Genomic DNA, 27,384 nt, shown 5'->3' with positions numbered 1-27,384 from the left:
CCCACATAAAGCTAGTCCACTACAGCCAAACAGGATACTTGCTGAGTATGTTGATGTGTACTCACCCTTGCTCTACACACCAAACCCCCCCCCCCCAGGTTGTCAGCATTGCAACCACTGCTCAGGCGAAGATGAAGCTGTGGAAGGAGACTTCCAGGAGTTCCAAGATTACGACGAGTTCTAGGTGTGGGTTAGCGGCAACCCCCAGTCGGCTGCCTGTGAAGGCCGCGGTTATCTACGTTTCTTTTCCGCACTTTGATTTATTGTAAGACCTATATGGACGTCTCAGACGTATGATGTAATCGACTATTTCCCTTATTAATACTATTTTGAGCACTGTGTGATGATGTCCATATTATGTAACTGCTGTGTACGTGAATAACTGATCCTGGCACGTACATGGTTCGCATTCGGTTTGCCTTCTAAAACCGGGTGTGACACCGTCCCAGAATTTGCTGAGGCCCGGACCTCTCTCGGGGGGGACCTAGGACCCACCCGGGGGACCCGACATGTCTCCTCGGGAGCTCCGGACTCGTACTCACAGGGGTCCGGTGTTCCTCTGTGGAGGTCCGGACCCGACGGTGCTTCCTGGGATGCATTATCCTTCCTCGCCACGTGGTACCCTTAGGCCTGTCCACGTGGTGGGGGTTAGGTGCCACTCTCCGTGCGACCTAGAGGCGTCGTATGGGTGCAGCGCCTTCATACTTAGAAGTGGCTACCCCTGATTTAGGGTACCGACAGTGGCCTCCGGGCCCGCCTCAGGGGAGGATGCGAGCCTATAGGTGGGGCCAGAGTCTGGTTGGCCTGCTGCTCCTGTGCGCCCGTTGGCGTAATTACCGCTGGCCCGCCTATGCCGTCTGCCACGCCTATTCCCGCGGTTGACTGGCCCGTGACCTTCGTACTTAATGTCACTGTTGGGCCATGCGCGGGGTGCCTCGAGTCGCTGCACTGGTTCCGAAAAAACTTAACTTTTCGGACTTCCGCGACGGCCCCGAGAAGTCGTGGCATTGGCGCAAGCGGCGGTGCGATTTTTCCGCACTCAGTAACCGGCGCGTCGGTTGCATGACATGTGGGCCTGAGCCCTCGTGTTGGTCCGCCGGTTGCAGCGGAGCTGAGGGGGCGCACAACCGCGGGGCGGTTGTACGCATCTTGCGTGGTGGTTCACCTTTTTGACCGCTGGTTATGGCGAAGATGAAGGGGCGCTTAACCACGGGGTGGTTGCATGCTCCTTGTGCGGCGGTTCGCCTTCTAGACCGCTGGTTGCCCCGAAATTGAAGGGGCGCATAACTGCGGGGCAGTTGCACGCTCCTTCTTCGGGTCAGCCTGTATGACATGTGGGGCCTGGCCCCCGTGTCATAAGGTGGGAACCCTGGTGCACGTCGGGGGAGACTTCGCCCGTGACGCTTCGGGGGCGCGAGTGGGGAGATCTGCCTTTAAAAGGGGTCGATCTCCCGGGTAGTAGCCATGCCTCGCTCCTCTAGCGACCATCGCGCCCTTCCGCCTTCCGGGCCTCCAGATGGGGTGCGTCGGTGTTCTCTGGAGGGATCCGCGTCAGGGTCGTCTCCTTCGGCGATCTTATCGCCGAAGAGCTTGCGCTCGCGGTGGTGCCGCTGATCTTGTCTCCTTCTTGTTGTTGTTAGAGAAGTGCAACCCTATGGGGGTTGGCATTCTTCCGTCATCGTTCGGCTTCAAGGATTTTCATCATGCAGCCCGGCTGCAACCCCCCACCGGTGGTCATCTAGAGGGATGACCACCAGCCTTGTGGTGGAGAGAAGCGAGCCGGGCTGCGGGCTCCCCCCTACCCTCAGCTTCAAGCATGTTCATCATCCATGCTGGGGAGGAGGGCGAGCCGAGTTGGGGTCCTGCCTTCCGCATGGGCTGGCGGCCCGCTTCTTCCTCCAACATTTGGGGGAGAAGGGCGTTCGCCAGCCTTGCGAAGGAGGCGAACTCCGGGTACGCAGGGCTGGCCGTCTGAGGCGTCGTCAGCTGCCGCGTGTCTGGATCCTCGGCCTGGGTGGCTTTGGTGCCGCCTCCGGCGCTGCCTCCTACCGCTTGGACAGGGCGTGGTTGCCTGTCCACCGCACGAGCGACTGTTGCGTCGTGCGCAGGTCGGCCACATCCACGGCTTCTCCTGCGTCGTTAGCCGCACCGGGGGGACATACAAGACGTCGTACTCCACAGGGGCAGCGGCGGTGTTCTTGGATGGTCTTGTCCTCACTCCCGCAGTGAGGACGAGAGCGAGGACCTCTTCGTGCGCGCTAGGGCGGCCGCCATTTGCCGGTACGGCACTGGTGCGCAGGTGGCCGCTGTCGTCGGTGCTAGGGATGGATTCGGATCGGATACGCATGGAAACAAATTCGAATGCCATTATTTACCATATTTTAATCTGAATACGGATACAAATACGAATACTGTCGGATACAAATACAAAATGGATAGTTCGATTTCGGATTTACATTCGGATACTTACTTGATTTAGAACATAGCATCATAACAAGTATTAATTTGTTTTATCGATGGATTTATAGTTGATAAAAATCACATTACAAGCAAATTATGGACAATAGTACATATACATTATTTAGTTGAAACTTAGTTGAATATCATATTTTTAAATAAAGTATTTATACCTGGTATACTTATATTTTGGACTCTAATTATAATCTTTTTGTATATTAAGTATATTTGTATTTTGGACTCAAACTCCAATAATCTAATATATTCAAAATTATACTTTTTAATATTATTAAAATTTATCATTGTATATCACTAGTACTGTAAGATTAACACAGTCATTTGTTTATGATATAAATATTTTTAACATTTTAAATGGTGTACTTCAGTTTTTAGTATATTATTTATGAAAGGGAAATGTGCCTTTGGGCCATTTCTAAGTATTTTGGTGATTAAGTGCCAACACAAGTGCTTAAATGTGAATCTATGCCCATGGATGAACAAAGTGCAAATCACAAGTAAAGGTATGTTTCTAAGCCTTAGTACATTGGTTTTGTGTACTAATATATTTGTCTAAGTGTTAGAAACAGAGAGAAGAAGAAAAGGAGAATGTTGGCTGTGTACAGCCAAAAAGGCCGTTTCGGTCTGGGGCACCGGACTGTCCGGTGGTGCACCGGACAGTGTCCGGTGCGCCAGGCTGCCTCGACCTGAAGACGCCGCTCTCGGGAATTTGCCGACGGCGTACAGCTAAAATTCACCGGACTGTCCGGTGTGCACCGGACTGTCCGGTGAGCCAACGGTCGGCCGCGGAATCTGCGCGCGACACGTGGTCTGGCCAACGGTCGGAAGGAGGCACCGGACTGTCCGGTGCGCCAGATCTGCAACGGTCGGCAACGGTCGGCTGCGCCTGTTAAGGAAAGAAATCGGGCACCGGACAGTGTCCGGTGTGCACCGGACTGTCCGGTGCGCCCGACGACAGAAGGCAAGGATGGCCTTCCAGATTTGTTCTCAACGGCTCCTAGCTGCCTTGGGGCTATAAAAGGGACCCCTAGGCGCATGGAGAAGAAAACCAAGCATTCCTACAACATCTCTAAGCACCAAGACATCGATCTCACGCATTCGTTTCATTGTGATAGCATATAGAGCTCTTGTGGAGTTGTGAACTCTTTGAGTTGTGTTGCGAGCTCTTGTTGCTGCTTGTATGCGTGTTGCTCTGTTCTTTTGAAGTCTTGTGTGCGTTGCTCATTCCCTCCCTTACTCCGTATTTCTTTGTGAATCTTAAGTGTAAGGGCGAGAGACTCCAAGTTGTGGAGATTCCTCGCAAACGGGATATTGAAAGGCAAAGCAAAACACCGTGGTATTCAAGTTGGTCTTTGGACCGCTTGAGAGGGGTTGATTGCAACCCTCGTCCGTTGGGACGCCACAACGTGGAGTAGGCAAGCGTTGGTCTTGGCCGAACCACGGGATAAACCACTGTGTTCTCTCTGTGTTTGATCTCTTGTGGTACTGTGTTTTGTTGAGACTCCTCTCTAGCCACTTGGCAATAATTGTGCTAACACTTAACAAGTTTTTGTGGCTATAAGTTTAAGTTTTACAGGATCACCTATTCACCCCCCCTCTAGGTGCTCTCAATTGGTATCAGAGCCGTTCTCTTCAAGAAAAGGACTAACCGCCCGAAGAGATGGATCCTAAGGGGAAGGGAATCGTGATCAACGACAAGGAGAAGGAGTCCTTCGTCAACGAGCCAAAGGATGACAAGTCCAACGACTCGAGCTCAGGCCATAGACGAAAAGATGGGAAGAAGAAGAAGACAAGGCGCATCAAGGAGATTGTCTACTACGACAGCGACGAATCTTCCTCTTACCAAAAGGACGACGACAACGACTACAGGAAGGCGGTCAATTCGAACTTTTCATTTGACTATTCTCGTATTCCACATAATTCGAATTCGCATTTGCTTTCCATTCCTCTTGGCAAACCTCCACACTTCGATGGGGAGGACTACGGATTTTGGAGTCACAAAATGCGTAGTCACTTATTCTCTCTCCATCCAAGCATATGGGAGATTGTAGAGAATGGAATGAAATTTGATAGCTCGGATAGTCCTATGCTTATAAATGAACAAATCCATAGAAATGCACAAGCTACTACTGTTCTCTTAGCATCTTTGTGCAGGGAAGAATACAATAAGGTGAGCGGCTTGGACAATACCAAGCAGATATGGGACACCCTCAAGATCTCTCACGAGGGCAACGACGTCACCATGCTCACCAAGATGGAGTTGGTGGAGGGCGAACTTGGGAGATTCGCTATGATAAGGGGGGAGGAGCCAACCCAAACATACAACCGGCTCAAAACCCTTGTCAACAAGATAAGAAGCTATGGAAGCACGCGATGGACGGACCACGACGTCGTCCGCCTAATGCTAAGGTCCTTTACCGTTCTTGATCCTCATTTGGTGAATAATATTCGTGAGAATCCCAGGTACACCAAAATGTCGCCCGAAGAAGTTCTTGGGAAGTTCGTAAGCGGGCGAATGATGATCAAGGAGGCAAGATACGTGGACGACGCGTTGAACGGTCCTATCCATGAGCCTCAACCCATTGCTCTCAAGGCAGCAAGGAGCAAGGAGGCGCTACCAAGCAAGGTGGCGCAAGTTGAGGCGGTCGGGCTAAATAATGAGGAGATGGCCCTCATCATTAAGCGCTTCAAGACGGCGCTTAAAGGTCGCAAGGGACAGCCAAGCAAGACCAAGACAAAGGAGAAGCGCTCATGCTTCAAATGTGGTAAGATCGGTCATTTCATTGCTAACTGTCCCGATAATGAAAGTGACCAGGAAAAAGGGGACAAGAGGGAAAAGAAGAAGCATTACAAGAAGGCCAAGGGCGAGGCGCATCTAGGCAAAGAGTGGGACTCGGACTGCTCCTCCTCCGACTCCGATAATGAAGGACTCGCCGCCACCGCCTTCAACAAGTCATCTCTCTTCCCCAACGAGCGTCACACATGCCTTATGGCAAGGGAGAAGAAGGTATGTACTCAGAACTCTACCTATGCTTCTTCAAGTGAGGACGAATCTAGTGATGAGGATGAAGTAGATTACTCATGTCTGTTTAAGGGCCTGGATAGAACCAAGGTAGACAAAATTAATGAATTGATTGATGCCTTGAATGATAAGAATGTGCTTTTAGAAAAGCAAGAGGATTTGTTGTATGAAGAGCATGACAAATTTGTAGAGGCACAAAAATCTTATGCGTTAGAAGTTAAAAGAAATGAAGTGCTTTCTAGTGAACTATCTTCTTGTCATGAAACCATTGCTACTTTAAAGAGTGTTAATGATGACTTAAATGCTAAACTAGAAGTAGCTAGTAAATCTAATTCTTGTGTAGAACATGTTGAGATTTGCACTAGGTGTAAAAATTTCGATGTTGATGCTTGTAGTGATCATTTAGTTTCAATTTCTAAATTGACTGAGGAATTGGCTAGTCTTAATGCCCAACTCAAGACTAGCAAGAATGAATTTGATAAACTAAAATTTGCAAGGGATGCCTACACGATCGGTAGACACCCCTCAATTAAGGATGGACTTGGCTTCAAGAGGGAAGCCAAGAACTTAACAAGCCATAAGGCTCCCATTCCCGCTAAGGAGAAAGGGAAGGCCCCTATGGCTACTAGTGTTAAAAAGAACCATGCCTTTTTGTATCATGATAGGAGACAAACTAGAAATGCTCATAGGAGTTATAATGCGTACGATGATTTTTCTCATGCTATGTTTGCTTCTAGTTCTTCATATGTGCATGATAGAAATGTTGGTAGAAGAGATGTTGTTCATAATATGCCTAGGAGAAATGTTGTTAATATTCCTAGGAAAGTTAATGAGCCTTCTACAATATATCATGCTTTGAATGCTTCTTTTGCAATTTGTAGAAAGGATAGGAAGGTAATTGCTAGGAAATTAGGGGCAAGATGCAAGGGAGACAAAACTTGCATTTGGGTCCCTAAGAATATTTGTGCTAACCTTGTAGGACCCAACATGAGTTGGGTACCTAAGTCCCAAGCCTAAATTTGCCTTGCAGGTTTATGCATCCGGGGGTTCAAGCTGGATTATTGATAGCGGATGCACAAACCATATGACGGGGGAGAAGAAGATGTTCACCTCCTACGTCAAGAATAAGGATTCCCAAGACTCAATCATATTCGGTGATGGGAATCAAGGCAAGGTAAAAGGGTTAGGTAAAATTGCAATTTCTAATGAGCACTCTATCTCTAATGTGTTTTTAGTAGAGTCTCTAGGATATAATTTACTATCTGTTAGTCAATTATGCAATATGGGATATAACTGTCTATTTACAAATGTAGATGTGTCTGTTTTTAGAAGAAGTGATGGTTCACTAGCTTTTAAGGGTGTATTAGACGGCAAACTGTATTTAGTTGATTTTGCAAAAGAAGAAGCCGGTCTAGATGCATGCTTAATAGCTAAGACTAGCATGGGCTGGCTGTGGCATCGCCGCTTAGCACATGTGGGGATGAAGAACCTTCACAAACTTCTAAAGGGTGAACACGTGATAGGATTGACTAACGTTCAATTCGAAAAAGATAGACCTTGTGCAGCTTGTCAAGCAGGTAAACAGGTGGGAGGAGCGCATCACAGCAAGAATGTGATGACCACCTCAAGACCTCTGGAGCTGCTGCATATGGACCTCTTCGGACCCGTCGCCTATCTGAGCATAGGAGGGAGTAAGTATGGTCTAGTTATTGTTGATGACTTTTCCCGCTTCACTTGGGTGTTCTTTTTGCAGGATAAGTCTGAAACCCAAGGGACCCTCAAGCGCTTCCTCAGGAGAGCTCAAAATGAGTTTGAGCTCAAGGTGAAGAAGATAAGGAGCGACAACGGGTCCGAGTTCAAGAACCTTCAAGTGGAGGAGTTCCTTGAAGAGGAAGGGATCAAGCACGAGTTCTCCGCTCCCTACACACCACAGCAAAATGGTGTGGTAGAGAGGAAGAACAGGACGCTCATCGACATGGCGAGGACGATGCTAGGAGAGTTCAAGACCCCCGAGTGCTTTTGGACGGAAGCCGTGAATACTGCTTGCCACGCCATCAACAGGGTCTACCTTCATCGCCTCCTCAAGAAGACGTCGTATGAGCTACTAACCGGTAACAAACCCAATGTATCTTACTTTCGTGTATTTGGGAGCAAGTGCTACATTCTAGTGAAGAAGGGTAGAAATTCTAAATTTGCTCCCAAAGCTGTAGAAGGGTTTTTGTTAGGTTATGACTCAAATACAAAGGCGTATAGAGTCTTCAACAAATCATCGGGTTTGGTTGAAGTCTCTAGCGACGTTGTATTTGATGAGACTAATGGCTCTCCAAGAGAGCAAGTTGTTGATTGTGATGATGTAGATGAAGAAGATGTTCCGACGGCCGCTATACGAACCATGGCGATTGGAGAAGTTCGGCCACAGGAACAAGATGAACAAGATCAACCTTCTTCCTCAACAATGGTGCATCCCCCAACTCAAGACGATGAACAGGTTCATCAACAGGAGGCGTGTGATCAAGGGGGAGCACAAGATGATCATGTGATGGAGGAAGAAGCGGAACCAGCACCTCCAACCCAAGTTCGAGCAATGATTCAAAGGGATCATCCCGTCGACCAAATTCTGGGTGACATTAGCAAGGGAGTAACTACTCGATCTCGATTAGTTAATTTTTGTGAGCATTACTCCTTTGTCTCTTCTATTGAGCCTTTCAGGGTAGAGGAGGCCTTGCTAGATCCGGACTGGGTGTTGGCCATGCAAGAGGAGCTCAATAACTTCAAGAGGAATGAAGTTTGGACACTGGTGCCTCGTCCGAAGCAAAATGTTGTGGGAACCAAGTGGGTGTTCCGCAACAAACAGGACGAGCACGGAGTGGTGACAAGGAACAAGGCTCGACTTGTGGCAAAAGGTTATGCCCAAGTCGCAGGTTTGGACTTTGAGGAGACTTTTGCTCCTGTGGCTAGGCTAGAATCAATTCGTATCCTGCTAGCATATGCCGCTCACCATTCTTTCAGGTTGTTCCAAATGGATGTCAAGAGCACTTTCCTCAACGGGCCAATCAAGGAGGAGGTGTACGTGGAGCAACCCCCTGGCTTCGAGGATGAACGGTACCCCGACCATGTGTGTAAGCTTTCTAAGGCGCTCTATGGACTTAAGCAAGCCCCAAGAGCATGGTATGAATGCCTTAGAGACTTTCTAATTGTTAATGCTTTCAAGGTTGGGAAATCCGATCCAACTCTTTTTACAAAGACATGTGATGGTGATTTGTTTGTGTGCCAAATTTATGTCGATGACATAATATTTGGTTCCACTAACCAAAAGTCTTGTGAAGAGTTTAGCAGGGTGATGACGCAGAAATTCGAGATGTCGATGATGGGCGAGTTGAACTACTTCCTTGGGTTCCAAGTGAAGCAACTCAAGGACGGCACCTTCATCTCCCAAACGAAGTACACGCAAGATCTGCTAAAGCGGTTTGGGATGAAGGACGCCAAGCCCGCAAAAACTCTGATGGGAACCGACGGACACACCGACCTCAACAAAGGAGGTAAGTCTGTTGATCAAAAAGCATACCGGTCCATGATAGGTTCTTTGCTTTATTTATGTGCTAGTAGACCGGATATTATGCTTAGCGTATGCATGTGTGCTAGATTTCAATCCGATCCTAAGGAGTGTCACTTAGTGGCGGTGAAGCGAATTCTTAGATATTTAGTTGCTACGCCTTGCTTTGGGCTCTGGTATCCAAAGGGGTCTACCTTTGACTTGGTTGGATACTCAGATTCCGACTATGCTGGATGTAAGGTCGATAGGAAGAGCACATCGGGGACGTGCCAATTCTTAGGAAGGTCCCTGGTGTCATGGAACTCTAAGAAACAAACCTCCGTTGCCCTATCCACCGCTGAGGCCGAGTATGTTGCCGCAGGACAGTGTTGCGCGCAACTACTTTGGATGAGGCAAACCCTCAGGGACTTTGGCTACAATCTGAGCAAAGTCCCACTCCTATGTGATAATGAGAGTGCTATCCGCATGGCGGAAAATCCTGTTGAGCACAGCCGCACAAAGCACATAGACATCCGGCATCACTTTTTGAGAGACCACCAGCAAAAGGGGGATATCGAAGTGTTTCATGTTAGCACCAAGAACCAGCTAGCCGATATCTTTACCAAGCCTCTAGATGAGAAGACCTTTTGCAGGCTGCGTAGTGAGCTAAATGTCTTAGATTCGCGGAACTTGGATTGAATTGTAGCATACATGTGTTTATGCCTTTGATCATGTTCATTCTGCATTTTGTTGTTTATTGAGGTGCTCAAGTTGTACAAACACTCCCTGGACCTCACAAGTCCGTTGCAAAGTGATGCACATGTTTAGGGGGAGATGTGTTACAACTTGACCCTTTGAGACTAACCATATGCTTGAGTTTGCTTGATTTAGTCTCGAAGGAGGATTGAAAGGGAAAAGGTGGACTTGGACCATGAAAGACTTCCACTGCACTCCGATGAGAGGGTAACTTATTCCAAGTCCATCTAATGAACTCTTATTGCCATTTGCTCTTAATTGGAGATTTTTGGTGAGGCAATGGGGTTAAAGGGCCAAAGTTGATTCCGTTTTGGTGCTTGATGCCAAAGGGGGAGAAAATAAAGGCCAAAGCAATAAATGGATCAGCTACCACTTGAGAAATTTTGAAAATAGTGAAATAGAGCTTTTTGTTTTGTCAAAACTCTCTTATTGTCTCTTTTGTCAAAAGTTGGTTTCTTGTGAGGAGAAGTAATGATTATGGGAAATAGGGGGAGTTTTTGAAATCTTTGATCAATCTCTTTTGGAATGACTCTCTTTATGCTTCAACATGTGTGTTTGACTTAGAGATAGAGATTTGAGTTTGATTTGCAAAAACAAACCAAGTGGTGGCAAAGGATGATCCATATATGCCAAAATGAATCAAAATAGATTTGAGTTCTATTTGAAGTGATTTTGCACTTGTTCTAGTTGCTTTATGTTGTGTTGGCATAAATCACCAAAAAGGGGGAGATTGAAAGGGAAATGTGCCTTTGGGCCATTTCTAAGTATTTTGGTGATTAAGTGCCAACACAAGTGCTTAAATGTGAATCTATGCCCATGGATGAACAAAGTGCAAATCACAAGTAAAGGTATGTTTCTAAGCCTTAGTACATTGGTTTTGTGTACTAATATATTTGTCTAAGTGTTAGAAACAGAGAGAAGAAGAAAAGGAGAATGTTGGCTGTGTACAGCCAAAAAGGCTGTTTCGGTCTGGGGCACCGGACTGTCCGGTGGTGCACCGGACAGTGTCCGGTGCGCCAGGCTGCCTCGACCTGAAGACGCCGCTCTCGAGAATTTGCCGACGGCGTACGGCTAAAATTCACCGGACTGTCCGGTGTGCACCGGACTGTCCGGTGAGCCAACGGTCGGCCGAGCCAACGGTCGGCCGCGGAATCTGCGCGCGACACGTGGTCTGGCCAACGGTCGGAAGGAGGCACCGGACTGTCCGGTGTGCACCGGACTGTCCGGTGCGCCAGATCTGCAACGGTCGGCAACGGTCGGCTGCGCCTGTTAAGGAAAGAAATCGGGCACCGGACAGTGTCCGGTGTGCACCGGACTGTCCGGTGCGCCCGACGACAGAAGGCAAGGATGGCCTTCCAGATTTGTTCTCAACGGCTCCTAGCTGCCTTGGGGCTATAAAAGGGACCCCTAGGCGCATGGAGAAGAAAACCAAGCATTCCTACAACATCTCTAAGCACCAAGACATCGATCTCACGCATTCGTTTCATTGTGATAGCATATAGAGCTCTTGTGGAGTTGTGAACTCTTTGAGTTGTGTTGCGAGCTCTTGTTGCTGCTTGTATGCATGTTGCTCTGATCTTTTGAAGTCTTGTGTGCGTTGCTCATTCCCTCCCTTACTCCGTATTTCTTTGTGAATCTTAAGTGTAAGGGCGAGAGACTCCAAGTTGTGGAGATTCCTCGCAAACGGGATATTGAAAGGCAAAGCAAAACACTGTGGTATTCAAGTTGGTCTTTGGACCGCTTGAGAGGGGTTGATTGCAACCCTCGTCCGTTGGGACGCCACAACGTGGAGTAGGCAAGCGTTGGTCTTGGCCGAACCACGGGATAAACCACTGTGTTCTCTCTGTGTTTGATCTCTTGTGGTACTGTGTTTTGTTGAGACTCCTCTCTAGCCACTTGGCAATAATTGTGCTAACACTTAACAAGTTTTTGTGGCTATAAGTTTAAGTTTTACAGGATCACCTATTCACCCCCCCTCTAGGTGCTCTCAATTTAATGTTTAAAATCACTGGTAATTAGTAATTAGTAATAAAAGTAAGTTTAAAATGATTTTATTGAATACTTTTTTCTTTCGAATACAAATAGTATCGGATATTTCACGGTTTTGTCGAATGTTATCGAATACGAATCTTAAACCGGAAAGAGAAGAAACGAATTCGGATATGTCTATTTAACATCCATATTAAAATCGAATACGAATATGAATATCCATATTAGCACTTTATCCGAATACGAATACGGATATTTCGAATCTCCAGACATCCGAATCCATCCCTAGTCGGTGCTGAGGTGGTCGTCGCCGCTGGTGAGGCTCCCCACTGCAGAGGTGGTTGCCTCCGCTGGCGAGACCGTCAGTGCCACCTGTCGTCGGCCCCCAACTCTTTGGCTTTAATGGCCTCGTTGTCGCCCCCCGTAGGAAGACGGGGCGAGGACCCTTTCGCAGCGGCGTACATGCTGAGATGATCGCCGCTGCTTGGCAAGTCGTTGATGCAGAGGTGGCCGCCACCGTCGGTGTTGATGTGGTCGCCTCCGCTGGCGAGCCGCTCGGAGCTAGCTATCCCGCGACCCTTACTGGTGTGGAGGTAGTTCATACCTGCAGAGTAGAAATGGAACTAGAGCTCCACTTGAAAATAAATGTAATACTTTCGCTTATTGTAAGGTACTCAAGAGTACTATTTGTTAAGCAGTATTAGCACTTATCTATTTTCAACTTGTTCCTGTTGTGTGCGATATTGTTGACTCCTTCTTGGTACCTGGCCCGCCCACCTGGGATGCAGGCTTGATGTGTTGAGGTTGGATACCAGCGTTTCTGAAAAGGTTGTCAACAATCCTCGGGAGGCAGCTTCGCCGGGATTTGGATCTGTACACAGCTTTAGCTAGGAAGCATTAGTAGTACACCTCATAGGGTTCCCTGTCTAACATTAGCCGTCCTTTGATACATGCTCGGGCCTCGCAGGTTTTAGTCCAGCTGGCCAAGTTGCGTGTCCGGACCCCCTTGGGTCGCGATTCTAGATACTAGGGCACTTGCCGCAGGGCGGTGGAGCGTGCAGGCCCACGATACGGGACCAGGCTGAGCGGCTGCACGGGCTCCGGACCACCCAGGAGACTAATGCCCATTCTCTAGCTCCGGTCCCGAGGTTGTCAGACCCGCAGGACTTATAGCCCCAAATACTAAGTACCCGTCACGGAGTGGTGGAGCATGCAGGCCCACGGTACGGGATCAGGCTGAGTGGCTACACGGGCTCCGGACCACCCCATGGAACGGGGTCCCGTTCTTTAGGGCCGGCTCCCAGGCTGTCGGACCTCCCAACTTTCGTATCGGGGGCCCTAGATGCGAGCCTGGCTGTTCAATTCGGACGTCGTAACGTTAGGACCGATAGGAACCATACGGGTGGGTTATTTAAAAAGCATTATCTGAAAAACTACATGGTAAGACCATGGAGCAGTGAGGTGGATCTATCATAGGGGCATAACTAAGGGGCAATTTTTCTTTATAACTCATCTTGCATGTGTGCAGACCAATAGACCGGGCTTATGGGGATAGACCCCACCAGATTGTCGTACACGTATGCGTTACCTAGTTGCAAAAAAGGGAAACAGATTCGACCCCTCAGAATTGCTCTATGGATAGAACTTACAGAGATGTTTCGGCATCGGGGTAAGGCACTCCTCCAGTCGTAGCTAGATGGCTACCCCTGGGTCGGTGTATTCCCGTTACCTTGAAGGGTCCTTCCCAGCTGGGGGAGAGTTACGGAGCCCTTCTTGGTTTGGTACCTGTCGTAGAGCTAGGTCCCGACCCTGGGTCCCCACCTGCATTTGACACGGGAGCCCTTGTCTCTGGTTATGGTCACTTCCGCGTGTACCTGTTGGAAGCCTGGACCCGTGGAGAATCCAGAAGGGTTTCCGGAGGAAGGCATGCTTCGGCTCCGTAGACCAGGGAGCACGGGATCCCTCTGGGGTCCGTCTAGTTGTCTTCACCGGAGTAGGAACCTCCAACGAAGACATCCTTCAGGTCCCCCTCGGGCGACTGATACCCGAGGTCCCGCTCTACCGCAGCTACTTCGTTGTCGTCCACCTTTTCTTTGCCTAGTCGGCGATGAGGTGGAGAGCCGTCTTTGGAAGACTGTTCGCGTCGCTCACTGACGCATTTCGCGAGGTCAATGATCTCGCGACACTCCGCGGCGTTGTGGCGACCGTTGGGGTGCACAGGGCATGAGCCACTGTTACCCTCTGCGGCCGTGGGCGTTTGTTGCGGTCGCCCTGGCCTACGGTCGCGGCTGCGACCACTAGAGCGGTGGATCGCAGCCTCTGGTAGTCGCGGTCCTTCTTCTCTTTCTTCTTTCCGTCCCGGGGGACGGCGCCCGAGCCACCCGACTGGGCAGCTCCGGTTTGTGGGGCTGAGTGCCATGCATGACCCTCGGCGGCTCTGGCGCATTTATCGGCCAGAGCGAAGAGTGTGGGGACAGTTTCCACGTCGTGCGTGGCCAACTTCTCCAACATTTTTTCATCACGTACTCCTTGTCGGAAGGCCGTGATGATGGAAGCATCAGAAATACGAGGTATAGTACCTCGCACCTTGGTGAAGCGGGAGATGAACTTTCAGAGGGTCTCTCCGGGCTCCTGCTTTACCGCATGGAGGTGGGCCTCCACACCGTGCTGCTGGTAAGCACTGGCGAAGTTCGCAACGAACCGCGCGTAGAGCTCCTCCCAGGAGCAGACTGACCCCGGGGTGAGGTTCATGAGACAGGTTCGGGCTGGTCCAGACAAGGCCACATGGAAATATGTCGCCATCACAGTCGTGTTCCCACCTGCTGCCGTGATGGCAGTGACGTACACCTGCATGAATTCCGACGGGTTCGATGTTCCGTCGTACTTTTCCGGCAGGTGCGGTCGGAACTTGGGCGGCCACAACGCCGTGCGGAGGTGATCCACGAGGGCGGCGCAACCCCAACCGGCCAAGGGGGCACCCGTTTGGGACCGGGTGCCCATCGGTGTCTGCGGTGCAACCGCAGCGAAGTCTTGGTCGAGGTTGCGACCATGTATGTTTTGGCGGCGCTCGCGTGCCCTTTCCAACGAGACCCGGGCATCCTCTCCTGCACGCCTACGGTTGAGTTCTGCCCGGAGGTCGTTGGTCTGTGCACCCCTTACTGAAGGCGAGCACACAGATGCCGACGCCTCGTGTTGACGCCGGGATGACCGCGTCCTCGACCTAGACGGGGTAGAATGTGCCATACCGAGCAGTCGGTCGACGTCGTCCCGCCATTGCTTCATGGCCCCAGGTGAGGCCGTGGAGCTTGGAGGGTGTCACAACAACTCCCTGGCTGCTGACAATGCTCCCGGAGTCGCCCTCGATGGAGTCCGAGATGTCTACGCAGTCGTGTGCTGCCGAGCGGCGTGCACAACAGCAGTGCCTGGCACGGGGCGACTGGGAACTTGCGGCGTGGAGGAAGCATCCTCTTCCTCCGCCGCGAAATCCACAGAAGTCTCGGCACGGTGCTCAATGATTCGCACCATCATGCTTGAGCAAGGAGACAAGCAAAAACCTAAAGCCTAGCCCCCTACCTGGCGCGCCAAATGTCGGAGAGCAAATCTCCGGCCGGGTGGCGGAGTGCACCCACCCTAAATCCTAAGATGAGGAGGGGCCTAAGTGTTTTTCTTGTTAGTTGGAAAAGTGGGAAGCACACAAGAACACATAAGGATTTAGAGTGGTTCGGGCCGCCGGAGCGTAACACCCTACTCCAAAGTGTGATGTATTGCTTGAGAGCTTGTATGAACTTGTGAGGCTAAAGTTGGGTCTAGAAGATTCAGCTTGTGTGTAACGTTGCATGCCTCCCCTTTTATAGTTGAAGGAGGGCATGCACAAAGGTACTGGGCCCCGACATGTGGGCCCAGGGACATAAAGAATATAGCGCTTGGAGCCACAAATGTGTGCTGCTGGGGCGATCTTCTTGTGCCCTGACGCCCGAGATCTCTATATCCTCGGCGTGCAGGGAAAGCTTCTTGTAGAAGGGATGATGAGTACTATGCGCCGCTCGGCACGGGCGCACTGTTCATCAACAGACTGGTCTGGCGCGACGTCTGTTGGGTGACCCTGATGCCGTCTGTCGGCGGATTGGATAGGACGCATTAAATGCTGAGAGGGCGCGTCACCCGTCAGCGTGGTGGCAGGCGGCGCGTCCTCTCCGCAATAAATGCAAAGACTGCACAACTGTATGGGCCTTACGTCAGGCTCGGCCCGTTGGCTTATGTTACGGGCCACAAGCCGCGCGGTCGTGGCGGGTCTCCGCATGAGCGGGGAGCGTACAACAAAGTCTGGACACGTGTCGGTACCGGACCCTTGCCCGTGCTGGGGTCCTCCCCGTCCCGGAACTTTGCTGAGGCCCGGACCTCTCTCGGGGGGGGGGGGGGGGGGGCTGGGAACCACCTGAGGGACCCGACATGTCTCCTCGGGAGCTCCGGACTCGTACTCACAGGGGTCCGGTGTTCCTTTGTGGAGGTCTGGACCCGATGGTGCTTCCTGGGATGTATTATCCTTCCTCGCCACGTGGTACCTTTAGGCCTGTCCACGTGGCGGGGTCAGGTGCCACTCTCCGTGCGACCTGGAGGCATCGTACGGGTGCAGCGCCTTCATACTATAGAAGATGGTACTCCTGATTCAGGATACCGACAGTATCTATTTTATCTTTGTTGTTCGTACTGTTAAAGTAGTTTGAGATAACTAATTTGATTGTAGTCAAAGTGATGGGAACATTGGGATACACGCATGTAGTATATTCTTCGATTAATTTGATGGGAGTCAAATTGAGAACATTTGGGTAGTACACATTGTATCCTTCCAGGCAGGTGAGCTCAACAGTTGTCTCATTGAATTGTTTTTAAGTTTACGGTCTTAAAAAAGTCAAATCAAACGGAGTAGAACCTAAAATTGATTAAAATAAGAACTAGAACGTGTGTGTTTTTTTTGGTCGACCGACTGCTCGGTATGGCACATTCTACCCCGTCTAGGTCGAGGACGCGGTCATCCCGCCATTGCTTCATGGCCCCAGGTGAGGCCGTGGAGCTTGGAGGGTGTCACAACAACTCCCTGGCTGCTGACAATGCTCCCGGAGTCGCCCTCGATGGAGTCCGAGATGTCTACGCAGTCGTGTGCTGCCGAGCGGCGTGCACAACAGCAGTGCCTGGCACGGGGCGACTGGGAACTTGCGGCGTGGAGGAAGCATCCTCTTCCTCCGCCGCGAAATCCACAGAAGTCTCGTCACGGTGCTCAATGATTCGCACCATCATGCTTGAGCAAGGAGACAAGCAAAAACCTAAAGCCTAGCCCCCTACCTGGCGCGCCAAATGTCGGAGAGCAAATCTCCGGCCGGGTGGCGGAGTGCACCCACCCTAAATCCTAAGATGAGGAGGGGCCTAAGTGTTTTTCTTGTTAGTTGGAAAAGTGGGAAGCACACAAGAACACATAAGGATTTAGAGTGGTTCGGGCCGCCGGAGCGTAACACCCTACTCCAAAGTGTGATGTATTGCTTGAGAGCTTGTATGAACTTGTGAGGCTAAAGTTGGGTCTAGAAGATTCAGCTTGTGTGTAACGTTGCATGCCTCCCCTTTTATAGTTGAAGGGGGGCATGCACAAAGGTACTGGGCCCCGACATGTGGGCCCAGGGACATAAAGAATATAGCGCTTGGAGCCACAAATGTGTGCTGCTGGGGCGATCTTCTTGTGCCCTGACGCCCGAGATCTCTATATCCTCGGCGTGCAGGGAAAGCTTCTTGTAGAAGGGATGATGAGTACTATGCGCCGCTCGGCACGGGCGCACTGTTCATCAACAGACTGGTCTGGCGCGACGTCTGTTGGGTGACCCTGATGCCGTCTGTCGGCGGATTGGATAGGACGCATTAAATGCTGAGAGGGCGCGTCGCCCGTCAGCGTGGTGGCAGGCGGCGCGTCCTCTCCGCAATAAATGCAAAGACTGCACAACTGTATGGGCCTTACGTCAGGCTCGGCCCGTTGGCTTATGTTACGGGCCACAAGCCGCGCGGTCGTGGCGGGTCTCCGCATGAGCGGGGAGCGTACAACAAAGTCTGGACACGTGTCGGTACCGGACCCTTGCCCGTGCTGGGGTCCTCCCCGTCCCGGAACTTTGCTGAGGCCCGGACCTCTCTCGGGGGGGGGGGGGGGCTGGGAACCACCCGAGGGACCCGACATGTCTCCTCGGGAGCTCCGGACTCGTACTCACAGGGGTCCGGTGTTCCTTTGTGGAGGTCTGGACCCGATGGTGCTTCCTGGGATGTATTATCCTTCCTCGCCACGTGGTACCTTTAGGCCTGTCCACGTGGCGGGGTCAGGTGCCACTCTCCGTGCGACCTGGAGGCATCGTACGGGTGCAGCGCCTTCATACTATAGAAGATGGTACTCCTGATTCAGGATACCGACAGTATCTATTTTATCTTTGTTGTTCGTACTGTTAAAGTAGTTTGAGATAACTAATTTGATTGTAGTCAAAGTGATGGGAACATTGGGATACACGCATGTAGTATATTCTTCGATTAATTTGATGGGAGTCAAATTGAGAACATTTGGGTAGTACACATTGTATCCTTCCAGGCAGGTGAGCTCAACAGTTGTCTCATTGAATTGTTTTTAAGTTTACGGTCTTAAAAAAGTCAAATCAAACGGAGTAGAACCTAAAATTGATTAAAATAAGAACTAGAACGTGTGTGTTTTTTTTGGTAAAAAAAGAGAGAGACTTGCCTCCTTTTAGAAAAGTTGGCGTGCAACTTACTTTTGTGTGGACAGGCAGGCAGGCAGCCGCATGGACTCTCCTGATCGCCATCTGACGGAACAAGATGCAGATCAGCTGCAACGGCACCCTAAAATGACGTCTGTATATCAGTACATGTCCGTGCAAGTAGCGGTGACTGCCTGTCGTCTATTGTTTCTTTTTGGCCTAAAAAGAACAGCTTTGCGCACGGAGACCGGCCGTCGCCGCCGCGCTGGCTGGGTCCGACCTGGAATCCACGCAGAGAATAGGATAAGACAGTTGTGCAATGCCTTTTTTTTTGCATGTAATAACTTGTACGCCTAAAAATGCACAAGGAGGAAGGGTGGCTGACTCGACGTCTACGCGGACGCAGCTAGCGCGACCGCTCCCACAGCAGCCTTCACGCGCGCGGGTCGGGCGGGGCTCGCTCCGCCCCGCCCCGCAGGGAAATGCCGACCCGACACCTGCCACGGCACAGCCACCACCTGGTCCACCCACCACCACGTGAAACGTGATTCAAGTTCAACTAATCAACTGTTGCTGGCCAGCCAGTCGTGGTCCGGGCTCCGGTCCTCGCCCGATCAACACGTACGGCGAGTCGGCGATGGATCGAGTTGCCGTCTCGTGGACCAGTCAGCTCCGAGTTGGCGTCCGGCAACGACCAGCTAGCTGACCGCGCCCTCGCCTGCGCCAACTCGTGCTCTTTTGCTGGACGACGTGCCTCCGCCTCGCGAGGCAGGGGTCTTTTGGCAGCATCGGTTCGGAGAAATAAACAAACAAGCTTGGTCTGGACTTCTTCGTTAAGCGGTGTGCACAGGTCAATTACTTGGATTACCTCCAGATTACATCGACGTCTTCCTGTTCTATTCAGCAGCGTCACAAAGTTGGCTCGCCGCACCTGCTTGGCTGGCTGAAAACACTATGTACAAAATCCAGCGATACGTAGCTTTTCTTGGGGTGAAAATAACAAGAGCAAAGCAAACACTAAAACGACCACTCCGTAATTCCGTATTCTTGTGTGAACATAGATTTGATAATTCGGGCGACAAAGGTAACGACACGGGGGAGATGGATAGAGCAGAGGACGTGGCCGAGGGTCACTCCTTACTCGTCACAGCTGACGTCACACGAGCCACGCGTCGTTGCAGTTATTGTACGTGACACGTTTTTCTTGCAACCAGACGCCCAACTCACATACCCCACCACTATGTCATTGCCGCGGGGAAGACGATTGGCTCCCAGGAACAGATAAAGGGCCTGTTTGGAAACAATTTATAATACTACAGTTTACCAAATGCTATGACACAACCATGATATATTTTACATTAGTTTAATCCAACATCTCTTTAGAGACAAAATATTTCCATTGCATGGTTTTGGTTAATCCATGGCTTTGAATTTAAAGTTGCATTTAAAATTGCAAACATGGCGACCACACAAGTACAGTTGCAAATTAGAACTCAATTCACATGCATTCGAACAAGATCAAAACAAATGCAAAATGAAGCCTCTAGTTCTGCACCTCACGTCCCTCCCCTTGTACCCTTGTCACCTTGTGTCCTTTCTCTGAAATAGAACACATCATATCAAAATTAGGAAAAGAGGGAATGGAGCTCCATCCTGAAGCATTTTTGTGAACGGAGCACGGAGAGCGCTCAGAGCAGCAGTGAACCAGACCGCACACAACAGCCCACAGCCCCACACCTTGAGCCAGCCCCTCCACGCGGTCGAGCCCGTCCGACGCGTTTCCCTCCAACCAGTCGGGCAGTGCCCAGATCGACGCCAACAAGTAGTTGACAACTCATTGCCCTTCACCACAGGCGGTGTTAATTAGAGATAGTTAATGATAGCACCAATACGCTGACTCAGCACATCGTAGATTTTTTGCGCCAATATGAGGTATGTCTTCTCAATGACCAGGAGAAAATCCGAGTAGCTTGGTATGCAAAGCGAATATGTTCGGCGTAGATCAACACCAGGTGGACTGATTTAAGATTGAGTCCAGACCGACAAAACAGGCGACGATCGGTGACATAGAATTTTTCATAAGTTTAGTACCAGAGTAGGCTTTGGCGCGATCCCTTCCTCTCATCCTGATTAGAGCTTCCTTCAATTAACTAATGCATGCATGCGCTGGCTGGTAGCATGCTTGATTTCCGCCCAAGCATGTGTATGATCGTATCAGCCACTCCTGTTGCCTTGGTCGATGATTGATACTTGAGCCCCCCCTGCTGACGTCAGGTAGCAACAAATTCTTGTAGACAGATTTTATCAGTCGACGAATCTGATAGCTACTTGAACTCCATGATAATAGAATCAATTCTTTTCCAATCTGTATGCCGAGCGATCAGTGCGCTTAGTTCCAAAACAGTCGGATCGGATTTGGTGAATTATTCCAGCAGGATCATCCATCTGACGAACAGGTCGCAGACGACTGTTAAGATGTCTTCGTGAGATACTAGCAATTGGATAACAGGATAGATGATCTGTTGTACACGTTTTGAAGTCTTGCGCCTCCTAGATGACCAAATCGACGAATTGCAAACAGAGCCGTAGTGATGCCACGGTCGAGCAGATCTGAGTTAGAGATCAGATACGCTCCAATCTCGAACTTGAAATTGTTGTTGAAGATGACGACCATTGAACTGTCGTAGATCGACATCGAACCTCTAACGCGTCAGCTGTCGATGTTTGTGACCCTCCCGCGCACCATGGGGTTACCCACGTGCTTTTGGGTAGGACGTCAATGTCACGACAAAAACACAACGAATTATACATGTTTGGGTCGCGAGATGCGTAATACCCTATATCATATTTTGCTTTGATATCTGGAGCTTACAATGACTCAATGAGGGCTAGGGTTTGTATGTTTGATGAGAGAGACCGGGGGGAGGGGTGTGTGTATGAAATCACATTCCTTGGAGGAAGATCCCTCACTTGCTTTATATAGTCTGGCATGGCTTGGGTTACAAGTCCGTTTCCTTCTATATCTCCTAGATGGTTTAGATTACAATAGAGTGCTTGTATTGTGCGCTAAGTTTATTCAGCCAGTCAACCCATATAGAGAATACGTCTCATTTGGATCGAGAGTCTCATTTGGATCAAGAGGATATCCACCCCCACAACCTTAAATGACGGTAGAACGTCAAAAAATAGTACATCAAAGGGATTATAGAATTGTCTTGAGACTATAAAAATAATGCGTTCCCAAACATGACTAAATTTGCCAACACTTCTTGAACGAGCCCCAATGCCATTGGAACCATCAGCCCCTCAGAGCGATCACAGCCATTGATCATACCGGTGCGGCCAAAAATGCTCGTATCTGTATCGTCCAAGGGCCCCTACATGCCTACAGATGAAGGTGGGTCGCATGACGCCAGCTGGCATGGGGGGAGCGCAACCTTATCCTCTTTTCACGAGGCATCTCGTGCCTAGGCGCGGTCCAAGGAGCCCTAACACACCGACAAACCAAAGGGTCCATATATCAGTGATTAGTGGTCCAGGAGAGGCCTCACGCGCCGAGCGCCCGAGCCCAACACACCCGTGGAATATACGGGCGAGTCTCTGCCTTCACCCCCTCCCCGACCTCTCGCCTCCCTCTCTGGTCGCGTACCCATTCCGAATTGGCCAACCCACAGGCCACACCACCTCCCTCTCTCTCGAGCCGCCGCCATCAGATCAGATCAAAGAGGAACACCCAACCCCCCTCCCCCCACCCCCCAAGAGTTTGGTGACAATCTCGGTCCTGCTGATCCGAAGGGGTAGCCGGGCCGGCTAGGGCGTGCTCACATCTCGCGGCGAAGCTTTTCTCTCCGCTCGGTGTTTCAGCCATGATGTCGCGGTCGTATACCAACCTGCTCGACCTCGCGGAGGGCAACTTCGCGGCGCTGGGCCCGGCCGGCGGCAGCGGGCGGCAGAGACATGGGTCGTTCGGGCTGCGGCGGATGTCGCGGGTGATGACGGTGCCGGGGACGCTGTCGGAGCTCGACGGCGAGGACGAGTCGGAGCCGGCCGCGACCAGCAGCGTCGCCTCCGACGTGCCCTCGTCGGTGGCGGTGGACCGCCTCATAGTGGTCTCGAATCAGTTGCCCATCGTCGCGCGCCGCAGGCCCGACGGCCGAGGGTGGTCCTTCTCGTGGGACGGCGACTCGCTCCTACTCCAGCTCCGCGACGGCATTCCCGACGAGATGGAGGTGCTCTTCGTCGGATCGCTCCGCGCCGACGTCCCCGCAGCCGAGCAGGACGAGGTGTCGCAGACGCTGCTCGACCGATTCCGCTGCGCGCCGGTGTTCCTCCCTGACCACCTCAACGACCGGTTCTACCACGGCTTCTGCAAGCGCCAGCTCTGGCCTCTGTTCCACTACATGCTCCCCTTCTCATCGCCCGCTTCCGCGTCCGCCGCCGCTACCTCTTCCTCCGTCGCCACTTCGTCACCCGGCAACGGTCGCTTCGACCGCAGCGCTTGGGAGGCGTACGTGCTCGCCAACAAGTTCTTCTTCGAGAAGGTCGTGGAGGTAATCAACCCGGAGGATGACTACGTCTGGGTTCACGACTACCATCTCCTGGCGCTGCCTACCTTTCTCCGCCGCCGCTTCAACCGCCTCCGCATCGGATTCTTCCTCCACAGCCCCTTCCCCTCGTCCGAGATCTACCGCACCCTCCCTGTTCGCGACGAGATACTGAAGGCGCTGCTCAATTGTGACCTCATTGGGTTCCACACTTTTGATTACGCCAGGCACTTCCTCTCGTGCTGCAGTAGGATGCTGGGAATTGAATACCAGTCAAAGCGTGGGCACATTGGATTGGATTACTTTGGCCGCACTGTAGGGATCAAGATCATGCCAGTGGGAGTTCATATGGGTCAGTTGGAGTCGGGTCTGCGCTTGCCTGATAGGGAGTGGAGGCTTTCTGAGCTTCAACAGCAGTTTCAGGGCAAAACTGTCTTGCTTGGTGTGGATGATATGGATATCTTTAAGGGGATCAATTTGAAGCTTCTTGCATTTGAGAACATGTTGAGAACACATCCCAAGTGGCAGGGGAGAGCAGTGTTAGTGCAGATTGCTAACCCAGCCCGTGGAAGGGGTAAGGATCTGGAAGCCATCCAGGCTGAGATTGAGGAGAGCTGCCAGAGGATCAATGGAGACTTTGGCCAGTCAGGGTATAGCCCTGTTGTTTTCATCGATCGTGATGTGTCAAGTGTCGAGAAGATTGCCTATTATACGATAGCGGAATGCGTGGTTGTGACTGCTGTGAGGGATGGGATGAACTTGACACCATATGAGTACATTGTCTGTAGGCAGGGTGCACCAGGATCTGAGTCAGTATCAGAGGTGGGTGGGCCAAAGAAGAGCATGCTGGTTGTGTCAGAGTTTATTGGCTGCTCGCCGTCACTGAGTGGTGCTATTAGGGTCAATCCATGGAATATAGAGGCAACAGCAGAGGCGATGAATGAGGCCATTTCAATGCCAGAACAGGAAAAACAGTTGAGGCATGAGAAACATTACCGTTATGTCAGCAGCCATGATGTTGCTTATTGGTCAAAGAGCTTCATCCTAGACTTGGAAAGGGCTTGTAGGGACCACTTTAAGAGGACATGTTGGGGCATAGGGTTGGGTTTTGGTTTCAGGGTGGTGGCCTTGGACGCTCATTTCAGAAAGCTTAACATGGATTCAATTGTTAATGCTTATGAGATTTCAGGGAGCAGGGCTATATTGCTTGATTATGATGGAACACTGGTTCCTCAAACTTCAATCAACAAGGAACCTAGTCCAGAGGTTTTGAACATCATCAATACCCTTTGCTCAGATAGTAGAAACATCGTTTTTCTTGTCAGTGGTAGAGACAAAGATATGTTAGGAAAGTGGTTCTCCTCATGTCCAAAATTGGGGATTGCAGCTGAACATGGTTACTTCTTGAGGTATGGTTTTCCATTTCTGCACAAGTGTATTTTTTTGGGTGAAGTAGTTGCATCTGGATACTGTTTTTTTCTATAACTAGAAAAAACAGTACAGCGGTCTTGTTTTTTCATTGCTATTACTAAACATTGAAACTGTTGGTTTGGTTATTTGCGCAACATCTCAAATTGCATTGATTACATTTTCTGTGAAACTGGGAACTGGGAAGAGGTGTAGTGCATCTGAGAAGAAATTAGAAAAGAAAACCCTTAATTGTGATTTAGCACTAAAATATTGTATGGAGGCTGTTAAGTTGGTTCTTAATGTTTCCCATTTTCGGATTGTATGGAGCGTTAACATCACTTAGGCCCCGTTTGGTTCCTTTAGTTCATGGACTAAAGTTTAGTTAGGAGACTAAAGTTTAATCCCTACTATGTTTGGTTCTAGGGACTAAAACTATTCAAAACACATTAAATGAATCATAAGAGGACTAAGATACCCATTATCATTCTCCTGTCATTAGTGCAACTGAAATAAAGAAGGGGCAAAAAGTGGAATTTATATGGTTTAGTCCCTTTTAGTCACCCCTTGAGGGACTAGAGACTAAAACAGTTTAGTCCCTATTTTAGTCCCACCGTTTGGCAATTTAGTGACTAAATGAGACTAAAATAGATGGACTAATCTTTAGTCCCTCAAACCAAACGGGGCCTTAACCTAGAGATTATATAAGAACATGAATGTGATAGATCAATCATAGGCTATCTTGTTTGCTAGTTAGTTAATGGGCTATCTTGTTTGCTAGTTAGTTAATTGCAGTAATTGGTTTAATCGGCTCTTACTGAATTGTCTTAGCTAGAAAGGCTATGTGAAATAAGATTTCAAAATTTTGGTAGGTGGTCTAGCGAAGAAGAGTGGCAAACATGCACTCAGGCCATGGACTTTGGATGGATGCAAATGGCAAAGCCAGTGATGAATTTGTATACAGAAGCAACTGATGGATCCTACATTGAGACAAAAGAAAGTGCCTTGGTGTGGCACCATCAGGATGCTGACCCAGGCTTTGGATCCTCACAGGCAAAGGAGCTGCTTGATCACCTGGAAAGTGTACTAGCAAATGAACCAGTCTCTGTCAAGAGTGGCCAGTTCATCGTTGAAGTCAAACCACAGGTTCGTTCATCTTTTAGCCATTCAAACCCGTTCTTGTATGTGGTTTCCAACTTATAAGTTCATTATTTATGCCTTAAAAATATTCCATATTATATTTTTACGATTCTAAAAGGTAGAGTTGAACTGTAGTCTATAGACCATGAAGTTCAGATAGCACCTTTTGTTCTCACAGTTAATATGATACTTAGCTTCAAAAGTGTGAAAGGACCCAGTCTAGTACTTTTTCTTGTTGCAAATATGTTGGCGTTATTTTTGTTCAGTATTAATGTAGTACCACTCAGTTATAGAAGATCTCATTTCATTTGGGCCTGTTTTGGGTTTTTGTCTGGTTGTGGTGAAAGCAACTTTCTAAAAAGCAACATGCTGATGCTTGCAGGTTTTAGAATTTTGTCTTAGTAGCCTACTAGCCTTGTAGAAAAACATTATTTTGTTTGCCTTATGCCTACTAGGCTGTAGTTACTTTACCACCTTTCTTACCTTATGCAAAAAATTTCCTGCAAGTGGTTAGTACTAGTGGCAAGGTATAAGTTGATTGATATGGTTTTTACCTTGCATGATTGACTTCACTTAGTTTCTTGTATTTACTTGTGTAAATTAAAATGAGTTCTTTTGTTGTGCACTAATCTGCAGGGAGTAAGCAAGGGAATAGTTGCCGAGAGGATACTTGCATCAGTGAAGGAGAGGGGAAAGCAGGCTGATTTCGTATTGTGCATCGGCGATGATAGGTCCGATGAGGACATGTTTGAAAATATTGCCGATATCATTAAGAGGAATATGGTTGCTCCAAGAACATCATTGTTTGCATGCACTGTGGGACAAAAACCAAGCAAAGCCAAATTCTACCTGGACGATACATTTGAAGTGGTCGCTATGCTGAGCGCACTTGCAGATGCCACTGGAGCTGAACTGGAATCTGATTCGGCTGATGAATTGGCCGCATCTATCTCATCACTTGATATTGGTGACGAACAATCAGAAACCAGTGATACACCAATTGGAGGGTCTTAGTCAGTTTTCTCTTGAATTTCAGAATATAATGATTATTTCAATAGTCAATTCTACAGAGGGGAAGCTTCTCAATCTGCTGCACTCCAAGTTTCTCCAGTTGGGCAAGATAGTAGTCTGTTGCTGCAAGGCGTAGATCCATATGTTCATAGCTGACTCGCCGACTTGGCATATTCTTTGACTTTCTCATTTCTGGTTGAAGTAAAATGAAAGCCTCACAGAAGGAAAGGGAACTGTGTGGCTGAAGTAATTGGGGGGAAGTTATAGGAGTGGCAATTTCTAAAGGAGCCCGTGCGCAGCTTCTGATATGATCCCTTATTAACATGACATTACAAAGTGGTGTCACTTTTTGAACTATCGGTAGTAGGTAGTAGCAATCTCAAGGGTGAGGTTTAAATTGATTAGTTGCTTCAAAACCAGATTTTGGCTCCTCTGTGTTTGGGTTATATTTTAATTAATTATCCAGGGCTAGTACGCTGAGAATTGCCTAAATAGTTTGGAAACTTAAATCCCTTTTAGGATTTTCGGGGATTGAGTGAGAAAACGAGTTATTTTTTCACTCAATCCCCCGGAACACTGGAGGAGATTTAAGTTTTTAAACTAGCCTTTAGGTGAAAGATAGCGTATTTTCAGATCTACTTATCTACAGTTATGGCATGTACAACCTCATTTAACATGGAGTCTCCAAGGGTCTAAGCGAAAAGAATAGACGAGCTCTTCGTGAAGAACTCGTCTCTTCATGACTTTACCTACACTGTGTTTTTTATCTGT

The 27,384-nt window shown here is 49.5% G+C and overlaps 1 protein-coding gene across 1 annotated transcript; it reads left to right on the top strand.

The window, feature by feature from the left end:
- The first annotated feature begins 22,130 nt into the window (after window positions 1-22,130).
- On the top strand, window positions 22,131-27,074 carry LOC100272531 (uncharacterized). Its single transcript, NM_001147000.2, has 3 exons — window positions 22,131-24,464; window positions 25,335-25,608; window positions 26,239-27,074. The coding sequence occupies exons 1-3, from the start codon at window positions 22,378-22,380 to the stop codon at window positions 26,614-26,616; spliced, it is 2,739 nt and encodes a 912-aa protein (NP_001140472.2). The 5' UTR covers window positions 22,131-22,377; the 3' UTR covers window positions 26,617-27,074.
- Window positions 27,075-27,384: the final 310 nt, after the last annotated feature.

Source organism: Zea mays, chromosome 3, assembly GCF_902167145.1.
Source record: "Zea mays cultivar B73 chromosome 3, Zm-B73-REFERENCE-NAM-5.0, whole genome shotgun sequence".
In the NCBI taxonomy this organism is placed as follows: domain Eukaryota; kingdom Viridiplantae; phylum Streptophyta; class Magnoliopsida; order Poales; family Poaceae; genus Zea; species Zea mays.
This window is presented reverse-complemented; position numbering and strand designations above follow the sequence as displayed.